This window comes from Dermochelys coriacea, chromosome 3 (assembly GCF_009764565.3).
Source record: "Dermochelys coriacea isolate rDerCor1 chromosome 3, rDerCor1.pri.v4, whole genome shotgun sequence".
Classification (NCBI taxonomy): Eukaryota; Metazoa; Chordata; order Testudines; family Dermochelyidae; genus Dermochelys; species Dermochelys coriacea.
The window spans coordinates 48554330-48577165 of record NC_050070.1 but is presented as its reverse complement, the minus strand read 5'-3'; the positions used below and the strand labels follow the sequence as shown (position 1 = coordinate 48577165).

At 42.3% G+C, this 22836-nt stretch overlaps 1 protein-coding gene across 15 annotated transcripts in view; it reads right to left on the bottom strand.

Moving 5' to 3' along the window:
• Positions 1 to 22836, bottom strand: part of PRIM2 (DNA primase subunit 2) — a 295884-nt gene that overhangs the window by 242054 nt on the left and 30994 nt on the right. For 2 of the 15 annotated variants that reach the window (XM_038397765.2, XM_038397766.2), the window contains one exon: positions 4853 to 5328. The exons of the other annotated variants lie outside the window; for them this stretch is intronic. In XM_038397765.2, the coding sequence (XP_038253693.1) occupies positions 5224 to 5328 (105 nt within the window). In that variant the 3' untranslated portion in view covers positions 4853 to 5223. Of the gene's footprint in view, positions 1 to 4852; positions 5329 to 22836 lie in introns of those variants that run through there. 15 annotated transcript variants of the gene reach the window in all.

Sequence of the window (22836 nt, the reverse complement as noted above, 5' to 3'; positions counted from 1 at the left end):
GAGTGCAGGGGTCAGGGCAGGGGGCTAGGGGTGTGGGCTGGGGTCCTCCCAGCCCCCTGCCCTGAGCGGCTCATGACAGGGGGCTGGAGGGAATATGCCAATTCCACCCCCTTCCCCAAAGTCCCCAGAGCAGAGAGCGCTGCGACTCTGCTTTTCCCTCTCCCCTCCGTAGCAAGGGCTGTCAGCTGATCGGCCGCAGGGAGGGAGAGGAGGAGGAGCAGGAACCCAGCACACTGGGGGGAAGAGGCAGGGGGAGGGGGAAGCTTGCCTGCCCTGCAAGGAAAGAACGGTGGGCAGGGGCAGAGAAGAGTGGGCAGGGCCAGGCAGGATTTTTAATGGCACGATGCTGTCCCCGGCAGACAGCAGCATGCCATTAAAAATTGACATGTGTGCCATAGGTTGCCGACCCCTGCAGTGGAGGCTTATGCACTCAGCTCCAAAAGTCCCAGGTTCGATCCCGCCCGCCGACACCAGGGTCTGTTGGTGTTACGTTATGGCCCCAATAACCTGAGCAAAAGGGGCACTCTACATGTCCACTTCAAAAATGTATATTTTATTTTCTCAGGCTCCTTGAAGCCTTCTTACAGGAGTAAGTAAAAACTTACTCTTTAAAACACTGCACTTCAAGAGTAAATAATTTTACATCCCAATCATATAAAAGCACATTATACACTTAAAAGTAAAAATGTAATGAACTGATTACAATCAGTATATAGGAGTCCAGTAACATAACAGGTCACAATACTCAATGCAGCAGGGACACATTACTAGAATTATCAGGAAAGAAAGTTATGTTACACAGGGTAGATGTTTAGCCATACTTAGCGTTAAATTCTGTAAAAGTTAGACAATGGTACCAGACACACAATACTGTGGTATTTCAGGTTCTGCTCTCCAGCAGACTTCTGTGGAGATGGTATAACCGATTACATGCTAGCAAGCTGAATCAAGGAAGATCTACCATTATTTGGTAGGTTTAGGTCTTCATGAACGAGGAAAAAACGACACCCGCACAGGTAAGTGTTAAAATTGATGCAATGAATCTCTACTTCCTTCTACTTGCACTTGAAAACACCTTCATTTATTCATACAATACATTTAGAGATTACTTTTATAAGCATTTAATATAGTTGCTCCTATACTGTTCTAAACAAGAGCTTGATCACAGATAAGGAGAAGCATAAGCAGAGGTTAATGAGCTGGTAAGAAAGCATGGGGTGGGGGGGGCATGGAGGGAGGAGAAGAGAACCAAAATCCTAATGGGTATATTTGCTACACATTTTTCAAGAAGTATTTGAGACTTACGACTTCTCACGAAGGTCAGCTCTATCCCCTTCTAAGGTTGTCAGAAATGTAATTTTATTATGACAAGCTTTCTTATTAGTTAGAAATGTGTTCTTAGTTCTGAAACATTCCTACATTTAACTCTACTTCTAAACTTCAATTGCTAATAATCAGATTTATTATATTCACTTTGCCTTCTTGTTACTTCAGAACAATCGTCAGAGAAACAACAGAGCAATAAGAATATTGGGGAAGAAGAAACATCTCACTTGTCCACAAAAATACCTAGAAATAGTGCTCAGAAAACCACAAAGTCAGCCACCCTTCAAAACTACTGGTGCCTCAGCAAAGACATGTGAACCCCAACTAAAATAACAAGAGCCCAATTTGTTTCTCACACACAAAGAAACATTCTTCCTTTTGATCTCAAATTTTCCTCATCAACATGGATGAACAGTAACTGACTCTGCCCAAAATAGCTATTGTGTGCCAAACTCAGGGGTCAGAAGACCCACCAACAGCCACTCTTACTCTGCACAAAACTTTACTCTTTTACATGTTAAGGTGCAAACTTAGGAAGCATATGGGTAGAAGAAAGTTCAGGAATGTGCACTGTATATGCCCAGACAAGTACACAAACTTTATTGCTGCCTCTTTACACACCTACTGTGGTTCACAAATTACTCCCTCTTCCCTGCAATGTACAACAAAGGAGGATTGGCCCCAAAGTTCATACTGAAGTAATTTACTTATATTGTTATCCCTAAATAATCTTAAAATTTTCACATGTAAATACAGCTTAAATGACATTAAATACAGCTTATTTCATTTCTGAAATTAACCCTCCGAAGTTGATTGTTTTACCTTTATTTACACATCTGTCATATTTAGTATTACCCACAAATCTGAAAAAGTATATTCCGAAAAACAAATTTGTGAATGTTCTATTTCTAACAGGCAAAGGTGTTCTCATTATTAAGACTACAATTTAGTCATGGGTATTTTTAGTAAACTCATGGACAGGTCACGGGCAATAAACAAAAATTCACCGCCCCGACCCATCCATGACTTTTACTATAAATACCCCTGACTAAACCTTAGCTGGGGGGGCCACTGTTTGAGGGGACACCACTACTGCCCTCTTCCTCCCCCGAGGCCAGCAGCATCAGCTGCCAGCTGCCACTGGAGCAGCCGACCCACCACTGCTCAGGAGCTGCTCTGACAGCGCCTGGTGTGGCTATCCCCAGACTCGCCTCAGCAGCTGGCCCTGGGGCCAGCTGCCCCGGTAGCCCTGAGGTCAGCCACACTAGCCGCTGCAGAAGCCCTGGAGATTGCAGAAAATCACGGAATCTGTTCCTTCCATGACCTCCGTGACAGACACAGAACCCTACTGATGATTAAGTTACCATGATCAACCCCTCAGAGACATGATCTTGATCCAGATGGATCATACAAATGCCATCTTGTATTATTATTTAAGTTACCTTATTATCCTCCCTCAGTTTTATTTAGCTATGTTGTAGAAATACAGCCTCTGCCACAATACGTTTTTATACTTATTCTCCGTAGAAAATGCATCCCTGCTAAGAATGTTTCAGTGGTTTTTTTGTCATTGTAATATTCTGTAAAATGTAAGAATCTATAATACACTGAATTTTTAGTTCAAGAGTCAATTAAATGCAAAGCAAGTTGCAGCTACACCTTAATTATTTTTTGGAGATCCAAAAACGGCTGCAGAGGATGTGTGGAAAAGTCAAGGAAATTTTATTTCTAGTTCAATAGTTCAATGCCCATTAAAGACTATGGCATTCTTTCCATTGACTTTGGATCAGGCTTTTAATGTGTATTGGAAATAATAGAAGTCAATATTTATAATTTCTTCAGGTACATATTCAAACAGTTAAATAAGTGTATTCAATTAAAGTCATGTATAATTATTTTTGGATTAAAAATAAAACAACTTAAGATGTAAGGTTTGTGTGCTTTAAATTTATTCATAAAAGAAAATGTAAAGTGTTGGCAACATGTAAGCTAATGTGATCAAAGTAAATTTAATTCCTACTGTAATGCTTGAGATAAAGATGCTCTTCACACAATGCACAATATATAGTTATATAACTATTTTACTGTTAAACATTAAATCCCATTGCAAGATATGAGGGGGCACTAATTATGCCTCACAAGTTTAATATATTGTCCCTTTTCTCTTCCAAGACGTAACTCTTTGGCTAGTTATGTGAACAATGTTAGAGAGTGGTTTCAGAGTAGCAGCCATGTTAGTCTGTATTTGCAAAAAGAAAAGGAGTACTTGTGGCACCTTAGAGACTAATAAATTTATTTGAGCATAAGCTTGCATCCGATGAAGTGAGCTGTAGCTCACGAAAGTTTATGCTCAAATAAATTTGTTAGTCTCTAATGTTAGAGATTGTTTGGATACCCAGATCCCTTGGCATTTTGGATAAAAGGAGACAAACAAGGAGTCTGATCTTGTGCATGATACAGATTTTTAGCGCTCTACATACAACAGCTTTTCTGTAGTATGTTGTAGCTTTGAACAGAATGACAGGACTGATATATTCCAAGGCCAGAAGGCACCATTGTGAGCATCCAGTTAGTCTGACCTCCTGTATAACACAGGCCAGAGAACATCCCCAAAATAATACGGTGATATACCCCAGTGTGAAATCTGGACCATTGAACAGCTATGTCCCCTTAATTTTCTAACCTGGTGTGCCTTTTAAACTACTTTGCTGTCAGAACATCCACCCCGGGCTGCTCACACAGCCTTCAGCATGCAAATCCACTCCCAACTGAATACATGGCACTCTGACCAGTCACTCATGAATTGCATACACATACAGGAAGACACCCACAATTCCTAGTCCCAGCCTTGCTCCCCCAGAAATGTGTGTCTAGTACTGTCCAACACACCACTGAACAATGCAAGCTGATAGAAAGTCTATCATTTCTTCAAAGGAAAATGATATATGGATCAGTCTTGTTATCCCAAATGGGGTTTCCCACACACATTAATCCATACACATTGGTTAAGATAATACACTTATTTTATTGTTTAACTACAGAAAGACATATTTTAAGTGATTACACATTATGATGCATAAAAATCAGCATTGGTTACAAAAGAAAACAAAAAAGTAAAATGCAAGCTAATACATAACTTAAAAGCAAAAACACAGGTTTCAGAGTAACAGCCGTGTTAGTCTGTATCTGCAAAAAGAACAGGAGTACTTGTGGCACCTTAGAAACGAACAAATTTATCTGAGCATAAGCTTTTGTGGGCTACAGCCCACTTTGTCGGATGCATAGAATGGAACATATAGGAAGAAGATATAGATATACACACATACAGAGAATATGAAATACGAAGTAAGAGGCTAATTAATTTAGATGAGCTATTATCAGCAGGAGAAAAAAAAACTTTTGTAGTGATAATCAAGATGGCCCATTTAAACAGTTGACAAGTGCTTTTCTCCTGCTGATAACAGCTCATCTTAATTAGCCTCTTACTCCACCTTTTCATATTCTCTGTATGTGTATATATCTTCTTACTGTATGTTCCATTCTACGCATCCGACAAAGTGGGCTGTAGCCCACCAAAGCTTATACTCAGATAAATTTGTTATTCTCTAAAATGCCACAAGTACTCCTGTTGTTTTTAAAAGCAAAATGTTGCGTCTCACTATAGGATGTTGTAAATTCCACAGGCTGGGTCTCCTTTCAGCCTGGGACCACTCCCCCTTAGTTCAGTTCTTTGATAGTTATTGATGTCATGAGCAGAGGGAAGTGAGGAGGTGAAGTCCAGTGTTTTCCTTCCTCTTCATAATTCAATTTCTTGCTCTAGAAATACCCTTGCTGACACACAGTATGTTGTGGACATGAGGTTTGAATTGTCCCTGTGATGAAATGTATATTTCTTCTTTACATCTTCCCTCCTGCTGGAGGATGGCCTCTTAAGTAGGTGATGGCCAACACCTCTTGTGTTAGTGTGTCTTTATCCCTGAAAAACTGGTTTGTGGGTGTTACCTAGAATTACAAGATGTTTCAGTAACAATCATATAGTAGACTCTTATAACTTCGCATATAGACACGCTATACATATTTTAACAGGATAAGGATATTCAGCAGATTATGACTCTTAAAATACCTCAACAAGGCATACTTTTACAAGACTATGATAAATTTTGTACCAAATGGTGACCATACTATACTATAATAGTATAGACAGTCAAATTCCTAGAGCATATCTTTTAGGAAACACAGCCTGCTTTAAAAATTGCAGGAGACACAGAATCGACCAAAACCCTTGGTAAACTGTTCCAATGGTTTAATTGTCCTAACTGCTAAAAATGTATGCCCTATTTCCAGTCTGAATTTGTGTAGCTTCAACTTCTAGCCATTAGATTGGGTTATATGTTTCTCTGCTAGACTGAAGAGCCCATTATGAAATAGAGAGTCCCCAAGCAGGTATTTATAGACTGTAATCAAGTCATCCCTTAACTTTCGCTTTGTTAAGCTCCTTCAGTCTATCCCTATAAGCAGTGGTGAGCTGGAGCCCGTTTGCACCGGTTCGCATGAACCGGTTGTTAAAGGGGTAGGGAAGCTCAGGCGGGATGGACAGGATGTGGCCCGCAGGACCATCCTGTCCGTCTCACCTGAGCTCTCGGCTGGGGAGGCTCCATGTGAATTTTTACTGACCCGGCAGCACTCCGAGCCTTCGGCAGCACTTCGGCAGCGGGTCCTTCACTCACTCTGGATCTTAGGAGGTGGGTCCTTCAGTGCCGCTGAAGACCCGGAGGGACTGAAGGATGTGCCACCGAAGACCCGGAGCGAATGAAGGAACCGGTTCTTGAGCTTCTGGCAGCTCATCACTTTCTATAAGGCATGTTTTCTAATATTGTACTCATCTTCATAGCTCTTCTCTGAACTTTTTCCAATTTATCAACATCCCTCGAATTATGATCATCTGAAAACTGAACAGAGAATTCCACCCACTGTTGCACCAGTGCCACATAAAGAGATAAAATAACCTCTCTACTCCTACTCGGGATTCCCCAGTTTATGCATCCAAGGAAGATGACCTCTGCTGAGATGAAAAGATGGGTTCCTCTTTGACAAGAGAGATTCTGGGGTCTTTAATACCACCTTGTCATCATGGAACACACAATTAAATTTGCATGGATAAAGCTGCAATTCCTCCATGATCACTGTTAGGGTTCCCTCCACACTCTGAACTCTGGAGTACAGATGTGGGGACCCACATGAAAGACCCCTTAAACTTATTTCTACCAGATTAGGTTAAAAACTTCCAAGGCACAAATCCTTTCCTTGTCCTTGGACGGTATTGCTGCCACCACCAACTGATTTAGACAAAGATTCAGGAAAAGGACAACTTGGAGTACCTATTTCCCCACAAAATGCCCCCAAGCCTCTTCACCCCCTTTCCAGGGGAGGCTAGAGAATAATATACTAACCAATTGGTTACAATGTGAGCACAAACCAAACCCCTTGTTTTTTAGGACTCTGAAAATCAATCAGGTTCTTAAAAGAAGAATTTTATTTTAAAAAAAAAGTAAAAGAATCACACCTGCAAAATCAGGATGGAAGGTAACTTTACAGGGCCGTGCCACTTCCCACAGCCCCCATTGACGTGGAGCAGCGAACTGCGGCCAGTGGGAGCCGCGATTGGCCAAACCTGCAGAGGTAGCAGGTAAACAAACCAGTCTGGCCCGCCCTGAACAAGCGGCAGACAAGCTTTGAGAACCACTGATCTAACACATTTCCTTGCCTTACTTACAATTTTTTGTAATTTTAGATGCTTATTTTAGGTATGTTTCCAGGAGATGTTTTTTCCCTGCCTACACCCTCTCTCCGTCCAGAGAGGAAACAAGAGCACCAACAAAACCTCCCTCATGCCAGATTTGAAAGTAAGTACCTTCTTTCCCCATTGGTCCTTCTGATCAGGTACCAACTAGGTTAATTGAACTGATTAACCCCTTACAGGTAAGGCAATTCAGTACAGCTGCCCTATGTATATTTATGACAACCTCATTAAAGGATGGGTGAAGCAGGTTTGTTGTCCCAGGCAAAGATTTGGAAGGCAGGTGTTTGCCCTAGGTTTGTCCATCTGTGTCTTCTCCATTTGGATCTGGCTATAGATGCATACTATATAAATGCATGCATTTCTCCATACTGCTTCAAATTTATTAAGGGGGACGGAAAAAGATCACTGTTGCTGCCGTTTTTCTATGCCTTGCTCAGGGCCTGAATCTGAGAGCTCTTCTTCCTCAGGAGAGGAGACAGTGACTTAGTGAAGACAAATACCTCTCAGATGTTATATTGTTTTCTTTCCTCTTTCATCCTTTTGGATATTTTCGGCCTTTCTGCCTGCTTTCCTGGAGTTGCCACCTGGCTGAGGCCAGCTAATCTTGATTTAAAAATTGTCAGTGACAGAGAATCCACCACAACTCACAGTAAATTGTTCCAATGGTTAAATACACTCAATCTTGAAAATGTATACCTCATTACCAGTCTGAATTTGTCTAGCTTCAACTTTCAGCCTCTGGATTGGGTTATAGCTTTGTTTAAGAAACTGAAGAGCCCATTATCAAATATTTGTTCCCCATGTAGGTACTTACAGACTGTAGTCAAGTCATCCCTTAACCTTCTCTTTGTTAAGTATAACAGACTGAGCTCCTTCAGTCTACCACTGAAAGGCACATTTTCTAATCCTTTAGGCTCTCCTCTGAAACCTCTCCAAATTATCAACATGCTTCTTGAATTGTGGACACCGAAACAGTATTCCAGCAGCAACCACATCAGTGCCCAAAACAGAGGTAAAATAACCTGTCTACTCCTACTTAAGATTCCCCTGATTATGCATCTAAGAATTCCTTTAGCTCTTTTGGCCACAGCTTCACATTGCAAACTCATATTCAGCTGATTCTCCAGTATGATGCCCAAATCTTGTTCAGAGTCAATGCTTCCCAGGGTTGAGTCCCGCATCGTGACAGTCATGACATGGTGTGCTCCTCATCACTGAAGTCACCACAAGATATGCCTTGTCTCTTGACTGGGCTTTTCTACATTGCAATCACAGTTCCTCGGAGCATGGGGACAACTGGACATGCCTGTCAGCACAACAGCCCAAGGCCGAGACCACATGAGAGTCGGCTGGCTGTGAACATGAACCAGATTATGACGACAAAGCCAAACAATCTGTATTAAAGTTCTTCACAATTTGTCTTTTTGCAAGGTTCTTTAAAAGTACACAATACCAATTCCCTACTTCAGCTAGTGGAAATTGCTCATATTTACATAGCTGCCAAAAGAAAGCCACTGCCACTCTGAAGACATCCTGTCATTCAATTAAAATCAAAGGTTCTACAAAGATTAAATGTATCTACGTTATGACCAAAGACATAATACTCTAGTTGGTTTTCAATTATTTTAGTAAAAGCTCAAGGCACAGGAGAGGAAAATGTCAGTTGGCTCCACGCTATTCATTTAACCAGTTATAAAGCTATGTGCCATTCTTCTAAAGACTTCTTACCCATTTGTACTGCAATGATGCTGAAAAGGGAAAAATTAATTAATTTTAGGATGTTTAATTAGTACTCTGTCTTAGTATCATAATCAAGATGCTTAATATCTGAACCAAGTTTCATTGGTTACTTTCCACCTACCTAAAAAAAGGTCATAGCATGAAAATGGAAATAAATACATATCCCCTCCTATTTGACCGTTGACTTTAACAGATGGAACAGCTCCACTCCTATACTTTAAGTCCTCCTTTGCAGGAATGAATCACTTTAAAACAAACAATTAGTTAACAAGATCCAGGAAAAAAAAGTTACTCCCCCACTACTCTCACCATCTATAATAAGTTCTCAGTAGTTACAGAAAAGAATAAAATATGCCACCAATAATACATTTTGGGGAATATTTCCAAAAGCACAAAAGGTAACTAACAGATTCAACTCCATTAAAAGTAAAAAAAGTTGAGTGACTAACTTCCATTTGTGCCTTGGAAAATCTCCCCATGTATTATTTCCAGCCAAACCCACATTCCATCACTCCCCTCCTTTTCTTCAGTTAAAATAAAACAATTTTATTACTAAAGGTTCTAGACTGACAGCCTCAGAAAATGAGGAAATATTTAGGCTATGTCGACACTACAGCTTAAGTTGCCATAACGTATGTTGCTCTGTGGTGTGAATAAACCAGGTCCTTGAGTGACCTAAGTTACATCAAGATAAGCACTGGTGTGGATAGCGCCATATCGGCAGGAAAGCTTCTCCCGTCAATATAGGGTGGTATGTCACAAAGGTGGTTTTATTATGCCAAAAGGAGCACTCTCTCCTGTCAGCATAGAGCATCTTCACTAGATGAGCTGCAGTGGTGTCCTGTATGTGTAGACAAGCCCTTAAACACAGAGAAGTTAAATCACGATCTCCACAATGTATTGCCAATACACCTCTAAGTTAATTCATTCTTTATGTCCATTTTGTCTTCAGCCTTTTATCACACCATCAATGACTGGGTCAATGCCGAATGTAGCAGTGGATTTTATTACCCAGAAAGAATTGTCCACTAAAAACTAAAGAGTTCTACATATTTCATATAGGCCTCAACATCCTCAGATGATAACCACTATCTACTGTTAGTTTCAAACAGGCAACCTAGAAATTAAAAGCCATCTAGTCCCAGCCAGAAGTAAATTTCAGATTATTGTAATTGCACTTGTGAAAATTGCTTTTGCCTCTTTAATTCCAAACTATTTATTTTAAATACCCAATTAATTGGCACAATGCCTGTGTATTCACAATTTTCTATTAGAGAGTTTTAAAATTTTCTTCTTTATGATGACATTATGTTATCTTCTGGAATAACATTTTTGTATTTTAGAAAACTTTTAATTGAACACTACCTTTAAAAAAGACCTGATAATCTCTTCCCACCCCCATCTGAGAAGTGGTTCTCAATCTTCTATATTTTTGTGATATTGAATGAAGGTGAGATGTTTAACTTTACTTTTGTTTCATATTACATTCATTTTTAATATAGCTGTCAAACTTTTTCCATATTTGCATTGTAGTTGTTGCCATGTCAGTCCCAGGATATTCGAGAGAAAGATGGGTCTTTTACTGGACCAACTTCTGTTGGTGAGAGAGACGAGCTTTTGAGCCACACAGAGTTCTTCTTCAGGTCTAGGAAAGGTACTCCAAACATCACAACTAAATGCAAGGTGGAACAGATTGTTGAGCGTAAATAGTTAGCACACATTGTAAGGGACCATTCAAGGTAGAGTGGCCCATTAACAACTCTGAAGTCACAAAACAAAAAGGGGGGGATTAGTGAGTTACAGATATAGGCACTGACTTCTGCTGGCTCTGGTGGGTGCTCGACTCCCCACTTCCCCCAGCCCCGCCCCAACTCCACACCTGCTCCACCCCCTCCAATCCCTGCCCCGCCCCCATTCCAACCCCTTCCCCAAAGCCCCTGCCCAAACTCTGCCCCTATTCCAACCCCTTCTCCAAATCTCCACCCCAACCTCGCCACGTCCCCTGAGCATGCCATGTTCCTGCTCCTCCCCCCTCCCTCCCAGAGCTTGCTACGCCACAAAACAGCTGTTTTGCGGCAGCAAGCGTTGTCAGGTAGGAGGAGAAGTGGGGACGCGGCATGCTCAAGGAAGGACGTGGAGGGGAGGGGCGGGGGGAAGCTTGGCTGCCGGTGGGTGTAGAGCACCCACTAATTTTTCCCCGTGGGTGCTCCAGCCCCAGAGCACCCATGGAGTCGGTGCCTATGGTTACAGATTGTTGTAATAAGCCATAAATCCAATGTCTCTATTCAGTCCATAATTTTTAGTGTCTAGCAGAGTTATGAATTTAAGCTCCCAGGCTCATCTTTGGAAAGTGTTGTGCATGTTTCCTTTGAGGATGAGGACTGACAGGTTAGATATAGAGTGACTGCTTTCTGAAAAGCATTCACCCACAGGTGAAAGGATGTTTTTGTCTTATTTTCCAGTGTGAATTCACTCGCAGCAGCAAGACTCAGAGCCTGGGTCAACTGTCTCAGGCTCACACTGGGGAGCTAAAAATAGCAGTGTAGATGTTCAACCTCAGCCTGGAGCCCAATGTCCAAGATCCTCCCTCGTTGCTGGTTTCCAAACCCAGACTCCACTCCAAGCCTGAATGTCTACATGTCTATTTTTAGCCCTGCAGAGAAAGCCCCAGTCATTTGACCTGGGTTCTGAGACTTGCTACCTTGGGGATTTTTTTTGGCTGTGTAGACGTACCGACAACCAGAAAACTTGCCCCAAATAATTCTTGTTTGAGCTAGAGCATATCTTTTAGAAAAACAGCCAATCTTGATTAAAAAATGGCAGGTGATGAGGAACCACCATGACCTTTGGTAAGTTGCTCCATTGGTTAATTACTTAGTTAAAAACATATGCCCTTATTTCCAGTGTTAATTTGTCTAGCTTCAATTTCCAGTCATTGGATTAGGTTATACCTTTCTCTGCTAAACTGAAGAGCCCATTATAAAATTTTGTTTTCTCATGCAGGTACTTACAGACTGATCAAGTCACCCCTTAACTTCTCTCAGTTCAGCTAAATAGATTGAGCTCTTTGAGACTATCCCTATAAACTGTGTTTTCCAACCCTGTAATCATTCTTGGGGCTCTTCTCTGAACCCTCTTCAGTTTATCATAATGCTTTTTTGAACTGTGGGTTGGACACAGTATCACAGTACTCAGTAGCACCAGTGCCAAATACAGAGGTAAAATAACTTCTATTCCTACTTGAGATTCCCATTTATGCATCCAAAGATCGCATTAGCCTTTCTGGCCACAGTTCTGCTCTGGGAGCTCATGTTCAGCTGATTTTTCCACCACAACCCCCAAGTCTTTTTCAGAGTCCATGATTCCCAGAAGAGAGTCCCCTCTCCTGTAAGTATGGTCTACATTCCTCATTCTTAAATTTATATTTACACACATTAAAATGCATAGTCTGCTTGCACCCAGTTTACCAAGCAATCCAGATCTGCCTCAGTGTCCACCCCCACCCCACCAATTACTGGGTAACTTGAAAACTTTTCAATGATAACTTTATGTTTTCTTCCAGATCATTAATAAAAATGTTTAATAGTTTACATCAGAGAACTAATCCCTGAAGGAATCTATTGAAACACACCTGTTCAATGATTCCCCAATTACAATTACATTTTGAGACCTACCAGCCATCCATTTAATGTGTACCATGTCAATTTTATGTATACATTGTTCATAGAATATCAGGGTTGGAAGGGACCTCAGGAGGTCATCTAGTCCAATCCCCTGCTCAAAGCAGGACCAATCCCCAATTTTTGCCCCAGATCCCTAAATGGCCCCTTCAAGGATTGAACTCACAACCCTGGGTTTAGCAGGCCAATGCTCAAACCGCTGAGCTATCCCTTCCCAGACCGAGCTATCCCTCAGCTGTGTTTGTCCCAGGATATTAGCATGGCAAGTGGTGAGATAATGTCTTTTATTGGACTTCTGTTGGTGAGAGAGACAACCGTTCAAGCTTATAGAGAGCTCTTCTTCAGGTCCAATAAAATATATTACCTCAACCACCTTGTCATGTTAATTTTATATTGTTCTAGTTTTTTTTAAATCAAAGTGTCATGAAGAACCGAGTCAAATGCCTTACAGAAGTCTAAGTATATTACATCAACATTGTTACCTTTATAAACCAAACTTGAAAACTCATCAATAATATATCAAACTAATTTGATAGGATCTACTTTCCAAAAACCCATGTTGATTGGCATTAAATTATACTCCCCTCCTTTAATTCTGTATTAATCGAATCCCATATCAGTCACTCCAATATCTTGCCCAAGATCGATGTCAGACCAACAGATCTATAATTACTCAAGTCATCCCATTTACCCCTTTTAAAAATTGGCACATTAGCCTTCTTCCAGTCTTCTGGAACTTGCCTGGTGTTTCAAGACTTATTGAAAAAGTTAATAGTGACCAATTAGATTTCTCAAACAAAATGTTGTTTAATCTTAACAGTAGGAATGAAGCATTTGGAGAAAGTGATTTTAAAACAACCAGACTGCACATCTGTCGGTCCTGTTAGGATAAGCACAGTTGACGCAATACTGTAGCTCAGGGCCAGTCTAAAAAATGGGACAATCTTGTAATTCCACCACAGGAGAAGTAAAAGTATGAGGCCTGACACTTCAGAGTGTGCAGTCAGAGAGAGACTAGCAAGGGGACAGAAGCATAGCTAGCCATGTTACCATGACAGAGCCATTTAAATTATGCAAGCATGGAGAAAAAGGAATATCCTCTTTAAAGAAATGCATTAGGTGTGTGTGCTCTGAATCTCAAAAATGCGCTGAATTCTCTGGTGGAGTCAGTGACTCTGGTAAGATAAAGGAAATATGGACTTCTGTACATCTTCACATTGGGGCAATCAGCCCACCCTGAGTACCTGGGCAAGGTACAGACAAAAAACAGAAGAAACCTCTACAGCCTTCATCAGAGAAGGAAGAAGAGTTGGTGGTAGGACCTATACAGCAATGGATGTCCCTGGCTTGTCCCTTTCCACCTTTAGAGCACACCAGCTCTTCTTTCAAAAGATGAAGTCAAGGCCTGGATTAACCTCTCAGTGGACACAGTAACAAAAACAAAGCACCAACAACAAAGTTTCAAGCTATTTGTAGTTTCAGGACTACAAACAAGAACTAAGCTGAAGGGATATACTGTATTTCTAGACCACTGGGAAAATCTCCACAAAAGAGCTACTTTTCCAGCAGCTGCAAGAAGGGGGGGGGGGTGGTCTGTAAAGAAAGAACCACTCTCCCAGTTCTATAGAAATAAAATTGCTTACTTGCCCACCTTGAGCACGATGTCAGCATTTTGAACTGTTTCTTACCAGATTTAATATTTATTTTTTCTGATTTTATTCTGTCACCGTTAACCAAGTTATAGTAACTTCTGACACTATCCCAATTTACTGCAGACTGCCAGAGGACTCGATATTTCTCCAAATGCATTCATTCTTTATGTGTTGCCTCTGGGCACATTTTTTTTTAAACTATTTTAAAAAAGACATGTACTATCCACATAGCAGACACACTAAAATAGGTTTCCATATGGATTACAGGGCTTTTTGTTGTGAGCACAAGAGCTTTCTAAGTGTCACTAAGGTCTCATATCTATGCTAGTACTCTTCTATTTTGTGTAAGAATAGACTTCCTAAAAAGAATAAAGTAACAAATTTCTATTACCTAAATGTGGAAACAAATGTTTTCTTACTAATCACACTATTATTTTAAGTTTCAGAGTAGCAGCCGTGTTAGTCTGTATTCACAAAAAGAAAAGGAGTACTTGTGGCACCTTAGAGACTAACTAATTTATTAGAGCATAAGCTTTCGTGAGCTACAGCTCACTTCATCGGATGCATTTGGTGAAAAAGACAGAGGAGAGATTTATATACACACACAGAGAGAACATGAAACAATGGGTTTATCATACACACTGTAAGGAGAGTGATCACTTAAGATAAGCCATCACCAGCAGCAGGGGGGGGAAAGGAGGAAAACCTTTCATGGTGACAAGCAAGGTAGGCTAATTCCAGCAGTTAACAAGAATATCAGAGGAACAGTGGGGGGTGGGGTGGGAGGGAGAAACACCATGGGGAAATAGTTTTACTTTGTGTAATGACTCATCCATTCCCAGTCTCTATTCAAGCCTAAGTTAATTGTATCCAGTTTGCAAATTAATTCCAATTCAGCAGTCTCTCGTTGGAGTCTGTTTTTGAAGCTTTTTTGTTGAAGGATAGCCACTCTTAGGTCTGTGATCGAATGGCCAGAGAGATTGAAGTGTTCTCCAACTGGTTTTTGAATGTTAAAATTCTTGACGTCTGATTTGTGTCCATTCATTCTTTTGCGTAGAGACTGTCCAGTTTCGCCAATGTACATGGCAGAGGGGCATTGCTGGCACATGATGGCATATATCACATTGGTAGATGCGCAGGTGAACGAGCCTCTGATTGTGTGGCTGATGTGATTAGGCCCTATGATGGTATCCCCTGAATAGATATGTGGACAGAGTTGGCAGCGGGCTTTGTTGCAAGGATAGGTTCCTGGGTTAGTGGTTCTGTTGTGTGGTGTGTGGTTGCTGGTGAGTATTTGCTTCAGATTGGGGGGCTGTCTGTAAGCAAGGACTGGTCTGTCTCCCAAGATCTGTGAGAGTGATGGGTCATCCTTCAGGATAGGTTGTAGATCCTTGATGATGCGTTGGAGAGGTTTTAGTTGGGGGCTGAAGGTGATGGCTAGTGGCGTTCTGTTGTTTTCTTTGTTGGGCCTGTCCTATAGTAGGTGACTTCTGGGTACTCTTCTGGCTCTGTCAATCTGTTTCTTCACTTCAGCAGGTGGGTATTGTAGTTGTAGGAATGCATGATAGAGATCTTGTAGGTGTTTGTCTCTGTCTGAGGGGTTGGAGCAAATGCGGTTATATCGTAGCGCTTGGCTGTAGACAATGGATCGAGTGGTATGATCTGGATGAAAGCTAGAGGCATGTAGGTAGGAATAGCGGTCAGTAGGTTTCCGATATAGGGTGGTGTTTATGTGACCATCGCTTATTAGCACCGTAGTGTCCAAGAAGTGGATCTCTTGTGTGGACTGGTCCAGGCTGAGGTTGATGGTGGGATGGAAATTGTTGAAATCATGGTGGAATTCCTCAAGAGCTTCTTTTCCATGGGTCCAGATGATGATGTCATCAATGTAGCGCAAGTAGAGTAGGGGCATTAGGGGACGAGAGCTGAGGAAGCGTTGTTCTAAGTCAGCCATAAAAATGTTGGCATACTGTGGGGCCATGCGAGTACCCATCGCAGTGCCGCTGATTTGAAGGTATACATTATCACCAAATGTGAAATAGTTATGGGTGAGGACAAAGTCACAAAGTTCAGCCACCAGGTTAGCAGTGACAGTATCGGGGATACTGTTCCTGACAGCTTGTAGTCCATCTTTGTGTGGAATGTTGGTGTAGAGGGCTTCTACATCCATAGTGGCCAGGACGGTGTTTTTAGGAAGATCAGCAATGGACTGTAGTTTCCTCAGGAAGTCAGTGGTGTCTCGAAGATAGCTGGGAGTGCTGGTAACGTAGGGCCTGAGGAGGGAGTCTACATAGCCAGACAATCCTGCTGTCAGGGTGCCAATGCCTGAGATGATGGGGCGTCCAGGATTTCCAGGTTTATGGATCTTGGGTAGCAGATAGAATACCCCAGGTCGGGGCTCCAGGGGTGTGTCTGTGCGGATTTGTTCTTGTGCTTTTCCAGGGAGTTTCTTGAGCAAATGCTGTAGTTTCTTTTGGTAACTCTCAGTGGGATCAGAGGGTAATGGCTTGTAGAAAGTGGTGTTGGAGAGCTGCCTAGTAGCCTCTTGTCCATACTCCGACCTATTCATGATGACGACAGCACCTCCTTTGTCAGCCTTTTTGATTATGATGTCAGAGTTGTTTCTGAGGCTGTGGATAGCACTGTGTTCTGCATGGCTGAGGTTATGGGGTAAGCGATGCTGCTTTTCCACCACCCAGCAATATTGTTAATCTATCCAACTATACTCTTAGCCCAGCGGAAGAATCTGTCCTATCTCGGGGCCTCTCCTTTTGCCCCTCCACCCCCACGAACATGATACAGTTCTGTGGTGACCTACAATCCTATTTTCGACGTCTCAGACTCAAGGAATATTTCCAACACACCTCTGACCAACATATTAACCCACAGAGACCTTCCTGCCAACACTACAAAAAGAAGGATTCTGGGTGGACTCCTCCTGAAGGTCGAAACAGCAGCCTGGATTTCTACATAGACTGCTTCCGCCGACGTGCACGAGCTGAAATTGTGGAAAAGCAGCATCGCTTACCCTATAACCTCAGCCATGCAGAACACAGTGTTATCCACAGCCTCAGAAACAACTCTGACATCATAATCAAAAAGGCTGACAAAGAGGTGCTGTCGTCATCATGAATAGGTCGGAGTATGGACAAGAGGCTACTAGGCAGCTCTCCAACACCACTTTCTACAAGCCATTACCCTCTGATCCCACTGAGAGTTACCAAAAGAAACTACAGCATTTGCTCAAGAAACTCCCTGGAAAAGCACAAGAACAAATCCGCACAGACACACCCCTGGAGCCCCGACCTGGGGTATTCTATCTGCTACCCAAGATCCATAAACCTGGAAATCCTGGACGCCCCATCATCTCAGGCATTGGCACCCTGACAGCAGGATTGTCTGGCTATGTAGACTCCCTCCTCAGGCCCTTCGTTACCAGCACTCCCAGCTATCTTCGAGACACCACTGACTTCCTGAGGAAACTACAGTCCATTGGTGATCTTCCTAAAAACACCATCCTGGCCACTATGTATGTAGAAGCCCTCTACACCAACATTCCACACAAAGATGGACTACAAGCCGTCAGGAACAGTATCCCCGATACTGTCACGGCTAATCTGGTGGCTGAACTTTGTGACTTTGTCCTCACCCATAACTATTTCACATTTGGTGATAATGTATACCTTCAAATCAGCGGCACTGCGATGGGTACCCGCATGGCCCCACAGTATGCCAACATTTTTATGGCTGACTTAGAACAACGCTTCCTCAGCTCTCGTCCCCTAATGCCCCTACTCTACTTGCGCTACATTGATGACATCTTCATCATCTGGACCCATGGAAAAGAAGCTCTTGAGGAATTCCACCATGATTTCAACAATTTCCATCCCACCATCCACCTCAGCTTGGACCAGTCCACACAAGAGATCCACTTCCTGGACACTACGGTGCTAATAAGCGATGGTCACATAAACACCACCCTATATCGGAAACCTACTGACCGCTATTCCTACCTACATGCCTCTAGCTTTCATCCAGATCATACCACTCGATCCATTGTCTACAGCCAAGCGCTACGATATAACTGCATTTGCTCCAACCCCTCAGACAGAGACAAACACCTACAAGATCTCTATCATGCATTCCTACAACTACAATACCCACCTGCTGAAGTGAAGAAACAGATTGACAGAGCCAGAAGAGTACCCAGAAGTTACCTACTACAGGACAGGACCAACAAAGAAAACAGAACGCCACTAGCCATCACCTTCAGCCCCCAACTAAAACCTCTCCAACGCATCATCAAGGATCTACAACCTATCCTGAAGGATGACCCATCACTCTCACAGATCTTGGGAGACAGACCAGTCCTTGCTTACAGACAGCCCCCCAATCTGAAGCAAATACTCACCAGCAACCACACACCACACAACAGAACCACTAACCCAGGAACCTATCCTTGCAACAAAGCCCGCTGCCAACTCTGTCCACATATCTATTCAGGGGATACCATCATAGGGCCTAATCACATCAGCCACACAATCAGAGGCTCGTTCACCTGCGCATCTACCAATGTGATATATGCCATCATGTGCCAGCAATGCCCCTCTGCCATGTACATTGGCCAAACTGGACAGTCTCTACGCAAAAGAATGAATGGACACAAATCAGACGTCAAGAATTATAACATTCAAAAACCAGTTGGAGAACACTTCAATCTCTCTGGTCACTCGATCACAGACCTAAGAGTGGCTATACTTCAACAAAAAAGCTTCAAAAACAGACTCCAACAAGAGACTGCTGAATTGGAATTAATTTGCAAACTGGATACAATTAACTTAGGCTTGAATAGAGACTGGCAATGGATGAGTCATTACACAAAGTAAAACTATTTCCCCATGGTATTTCTCCCTCCCACCCCACCCCCCACTGTTCCTCTGATATTCTTGTTAACTGCTGGAATTAGCCTACCTTGCTTGTCACCATGAAAGGTTTTCCTCCTTTCCCCCCCCTGCTGCTGGTGATGGCTTATCTTAAGTGATCACTCTCCTTACAGTGTGTATGATAAACCCATTGTTTCATGTTCTCTCTGTGTGTGTGTATATAAATCTCCCCTGTTTTTTCCACCAAATGCATCCGATGAAGTGAGCTGTAGCTCACGAAAGCTTATGCTCTAATAAATTTGTTTGTCTCTAAGGTGCCACAAGTACTCCTTTTCTTTTTACTATTATTTTAAGTTCTACTTAATATAAAAATAAGATTTACAGTGACAATAGTTTATACAGAATACAGAAACAGCACCTGGCAGGGATGATCATAATGAATGGAGGAAAACTGTCATTGAGGACCCTCTGTCATCACCCTACACACACGCACGCGCGAATATGGTCAGTAGGTCATTAACATCCTTCCCATTCCCCCTTCAATGAAATTGGCCTCTGAAGTGTAAAAGCCAGACATCAACTTTCCCATCCCCAGAAAAGATCTCCGATGCAATAAGCCAAAGGAACATATGCCATGTCATACATATACTTGTCATACATGGTTCTCTAAACTATAGCCTGTGGATTATTTACTGATGTCAGGTCACATGGAGCTGGTGGTTCTTCATTTTCACCTGTTTCTACACATGTCCAGGCTCCTCTGTGCAGCTAAAAAAAATTAAATAAATAAAAAGGGGACAGAGACCTGCAATAGCTACCGGTAATTAAGAAGCAACCTAACTGCCTCCTGCTACAAGTTAAGGACAAAACAAGTACCACTTTCAGAAATCAGAGGTACAAGCGGGACAAAAATCTTTCAGTCACAAGGGAGAAGGGAAATGTGTGAAATGGACATTACCACATATAATTTGGAAACATGCAGGAGGGCACAGAAAGGAAGATGAAATTAAAAGCAAAAGGCAACACAGCAAATTCCAGCCAGGTCAGGGCGTCATTGTGTTAAGCCTTGTGATGATAATAGACATTCCCTGCCCCAAACAGCTTACAATCTTAGTTGAGGACAAGCCATAGGAAGTTAACAGTAACACAAGCAAGCTTTTTCAAAGACTTGTTCAGCTCTCTACAAGCCTAGCCACTGTCAGCAAGCCAAGTTTTGAAGCCACCATGGTAGAACCAAGTCTTCGGAAAGAAAATGAAGGAATATAAAAGAATTACAGATGTTTGTGGGGAAGGCTCACCACATAAGGCACTGCATTAAAAGAAAATCAAAAGTGTTGAAGGAAAAAAAAGACTGACATATTAAATCTAAAAATAATACCTTATAATAATTACATTAAAAAGTATTTCCACAGAGGAGATATGTGACTGAATAGGATGAGAGGTGGTCCTCATTATTAAAAATATAGTTTAACCATCAATCCAGTGTTCCTCAATGCCCTGATCTGGGAGTCAGGATACCTATGATCTTCTACACCCAGCTCCACCACAGATCCCTTCCATAAAGTAGGAAATATTTACCCTATTGTAGCTCACAGGATTAATGTTGAGGATTAGTTCACCAATGTTTGTAAAGTGCTTAGATTACTGGAGAGAAGATATCACAACATATAAATTAAGAGGATTTCTTTTTCTGACACTTAGAAAATACAACAGACCTTATGAGAGCAAGTCACTATCTCAATGGTTTCTTAATTTTTTTTTTTAAAGCAAACTGCTGATGGACTTTGTATGCAGAATATTAAGATGTTAAGAAAAAAAACTCCAGTTCAGAATATCACAGAACTTTCTCAGAATAAACTACTGTGACAGAAAGATTGCTTCTTAGCCCTAAATACACCTTGGATGCTCCATCATCTTGCAGCTGTACTTTTCAGAAAATAATAGGATTACCTGTTACCAGTTTAAAAAAAAAGTAATTTTAGGTGCCTCCTGTTTAGGGAAAGATCTAAGCACTATCACAAATGCTTCTGTTATCCCATGAATATCAGATTGCAGCCATTTCTGTGATTGAAACCACAAGTCTCAATAACCCATCTGCATTTTGGGCATTTAAATTCCCACTTGTAGGTTAGTAAAATATGGGTTGGGTAAATTCCAGCTGGTACAGCTGTGCCAGGTAATGATACAAACATTATGCCTACACTGAAATCGCTGTATTCACTGCTAGCTAAATACTACACTGATTTTAGAAATTCTCTTTTAACTCTAACAAGCAATAGAGACTCAGTCCTCTGTCTCTTGGCTTTATGTGAACTATATACATTCCTGACCATATATTGACATTGGTTGAGACAAACCCATTGAATTTTACTGCAGAATGATTCATCTGCGCTATTTGATTAAACCAATGAGTAATTTAAGCATGGATTCTCAGCTGCACCCAGCATCTATAAAGCACAGCTGACATACAAGTGGCAGGGCAGCAGAGGTGAAAGTAAGCCGGTACAGCGTACCGGCAAGAGCCAGTACGCTGTGCCAGACTGGACCAGCTTCCCCAAGCTGGTGATTTAAAAGGCCCGGGACTCCCTGCAGTGGCCGGAGCCCCTGGCCCTTTAAATCTCCGTCTGAGCCTAGCTGCCAGAGTGCCGGGGTAGCGGCGGCAGGGCTCCGGCGGTGATTTAAAGAGCCAAGGCTCCAAGCACTGCTACTGCAGCAGAGTCCCAGACCCTTTAAATCTCTGCCCAAGCCCTGGGGTAGTGGCGGCAGCCGGGAGCTCCGGGGCTCCCTCGGCGATTTAAAGGGCCCACTGCAATAGCGGTGGCCAGAGCACCGGGCCCTTTAAATCACCCCTGAGTCCCTGGGCTCCCAGCCGCCTCTGCAGCTGGGAGCTCCGGGGGGAATTAAAAGGGCCCGGGGCTCCCAGCTGCAACTAGCACAGCCAGAGCCCCAGGGCCTTTAAATCTTGATTTAAAGGGCCCAGGTATTTAAAGGCTCCGCCTCTTCCAGTTGAGGCCACGCCCTCTGCCCAGGATTCTGGTGTACCAGTAAGTCCTTTAAATTACTTTCATCCCTGCAGGGCGGGGAGAGAACTAAGAAGCAGGTTGCAGTGCCACTACTATGCCAGCTAATTGTCACCTAGAAGGCTGTTTATCTGCCATCTGAGGATTGCTAGAGCACAGTAGTGCTCTCCCCATACTCCTTCCTTCCCAACCATTCTACCAGGGACTGCAGGGACATGCAGCATAGGAGCCACTTATGCTAGATTTATGCCAGATGGGAAGAACCAGCTGCTTTCTGACCCATCTGCACTGTCAGAAGAGTGGCTCAATGCTGGAGCATAGATGAGCTAGCTCAGTATGCATGTTCAAAATCTGCAAGTTAAAATGTAATCAGGTTATATTTATAGCTTGCTTATTTAGAGGAATTTTATTTGTCATTCCCCATTTTTAGTGCACCCAATTTCTGTGGTCTGATTTAAAAGCTTATGCAGCTTTTTCAAGGCAGGAGCAGTGTCATCCTATGTGTTTGTACAGCACCTAGCACAGCAGGGCTCCAATCCTGAAAGGAACCTTTGGGCATTATCACAATACAAGTAGAGGAATATACTACAAGATTTTGTCTATCAATATTATTTTTTACACAAAAATCAGATTGTTGCATTGCAAAGGTGGCATTATAAGCAGCTTAGTATACAGTGCGTTTTAGTTTCTTACACTAGTTTAACAAGCTGATTTTAAGTAATAAAAACAAATTAG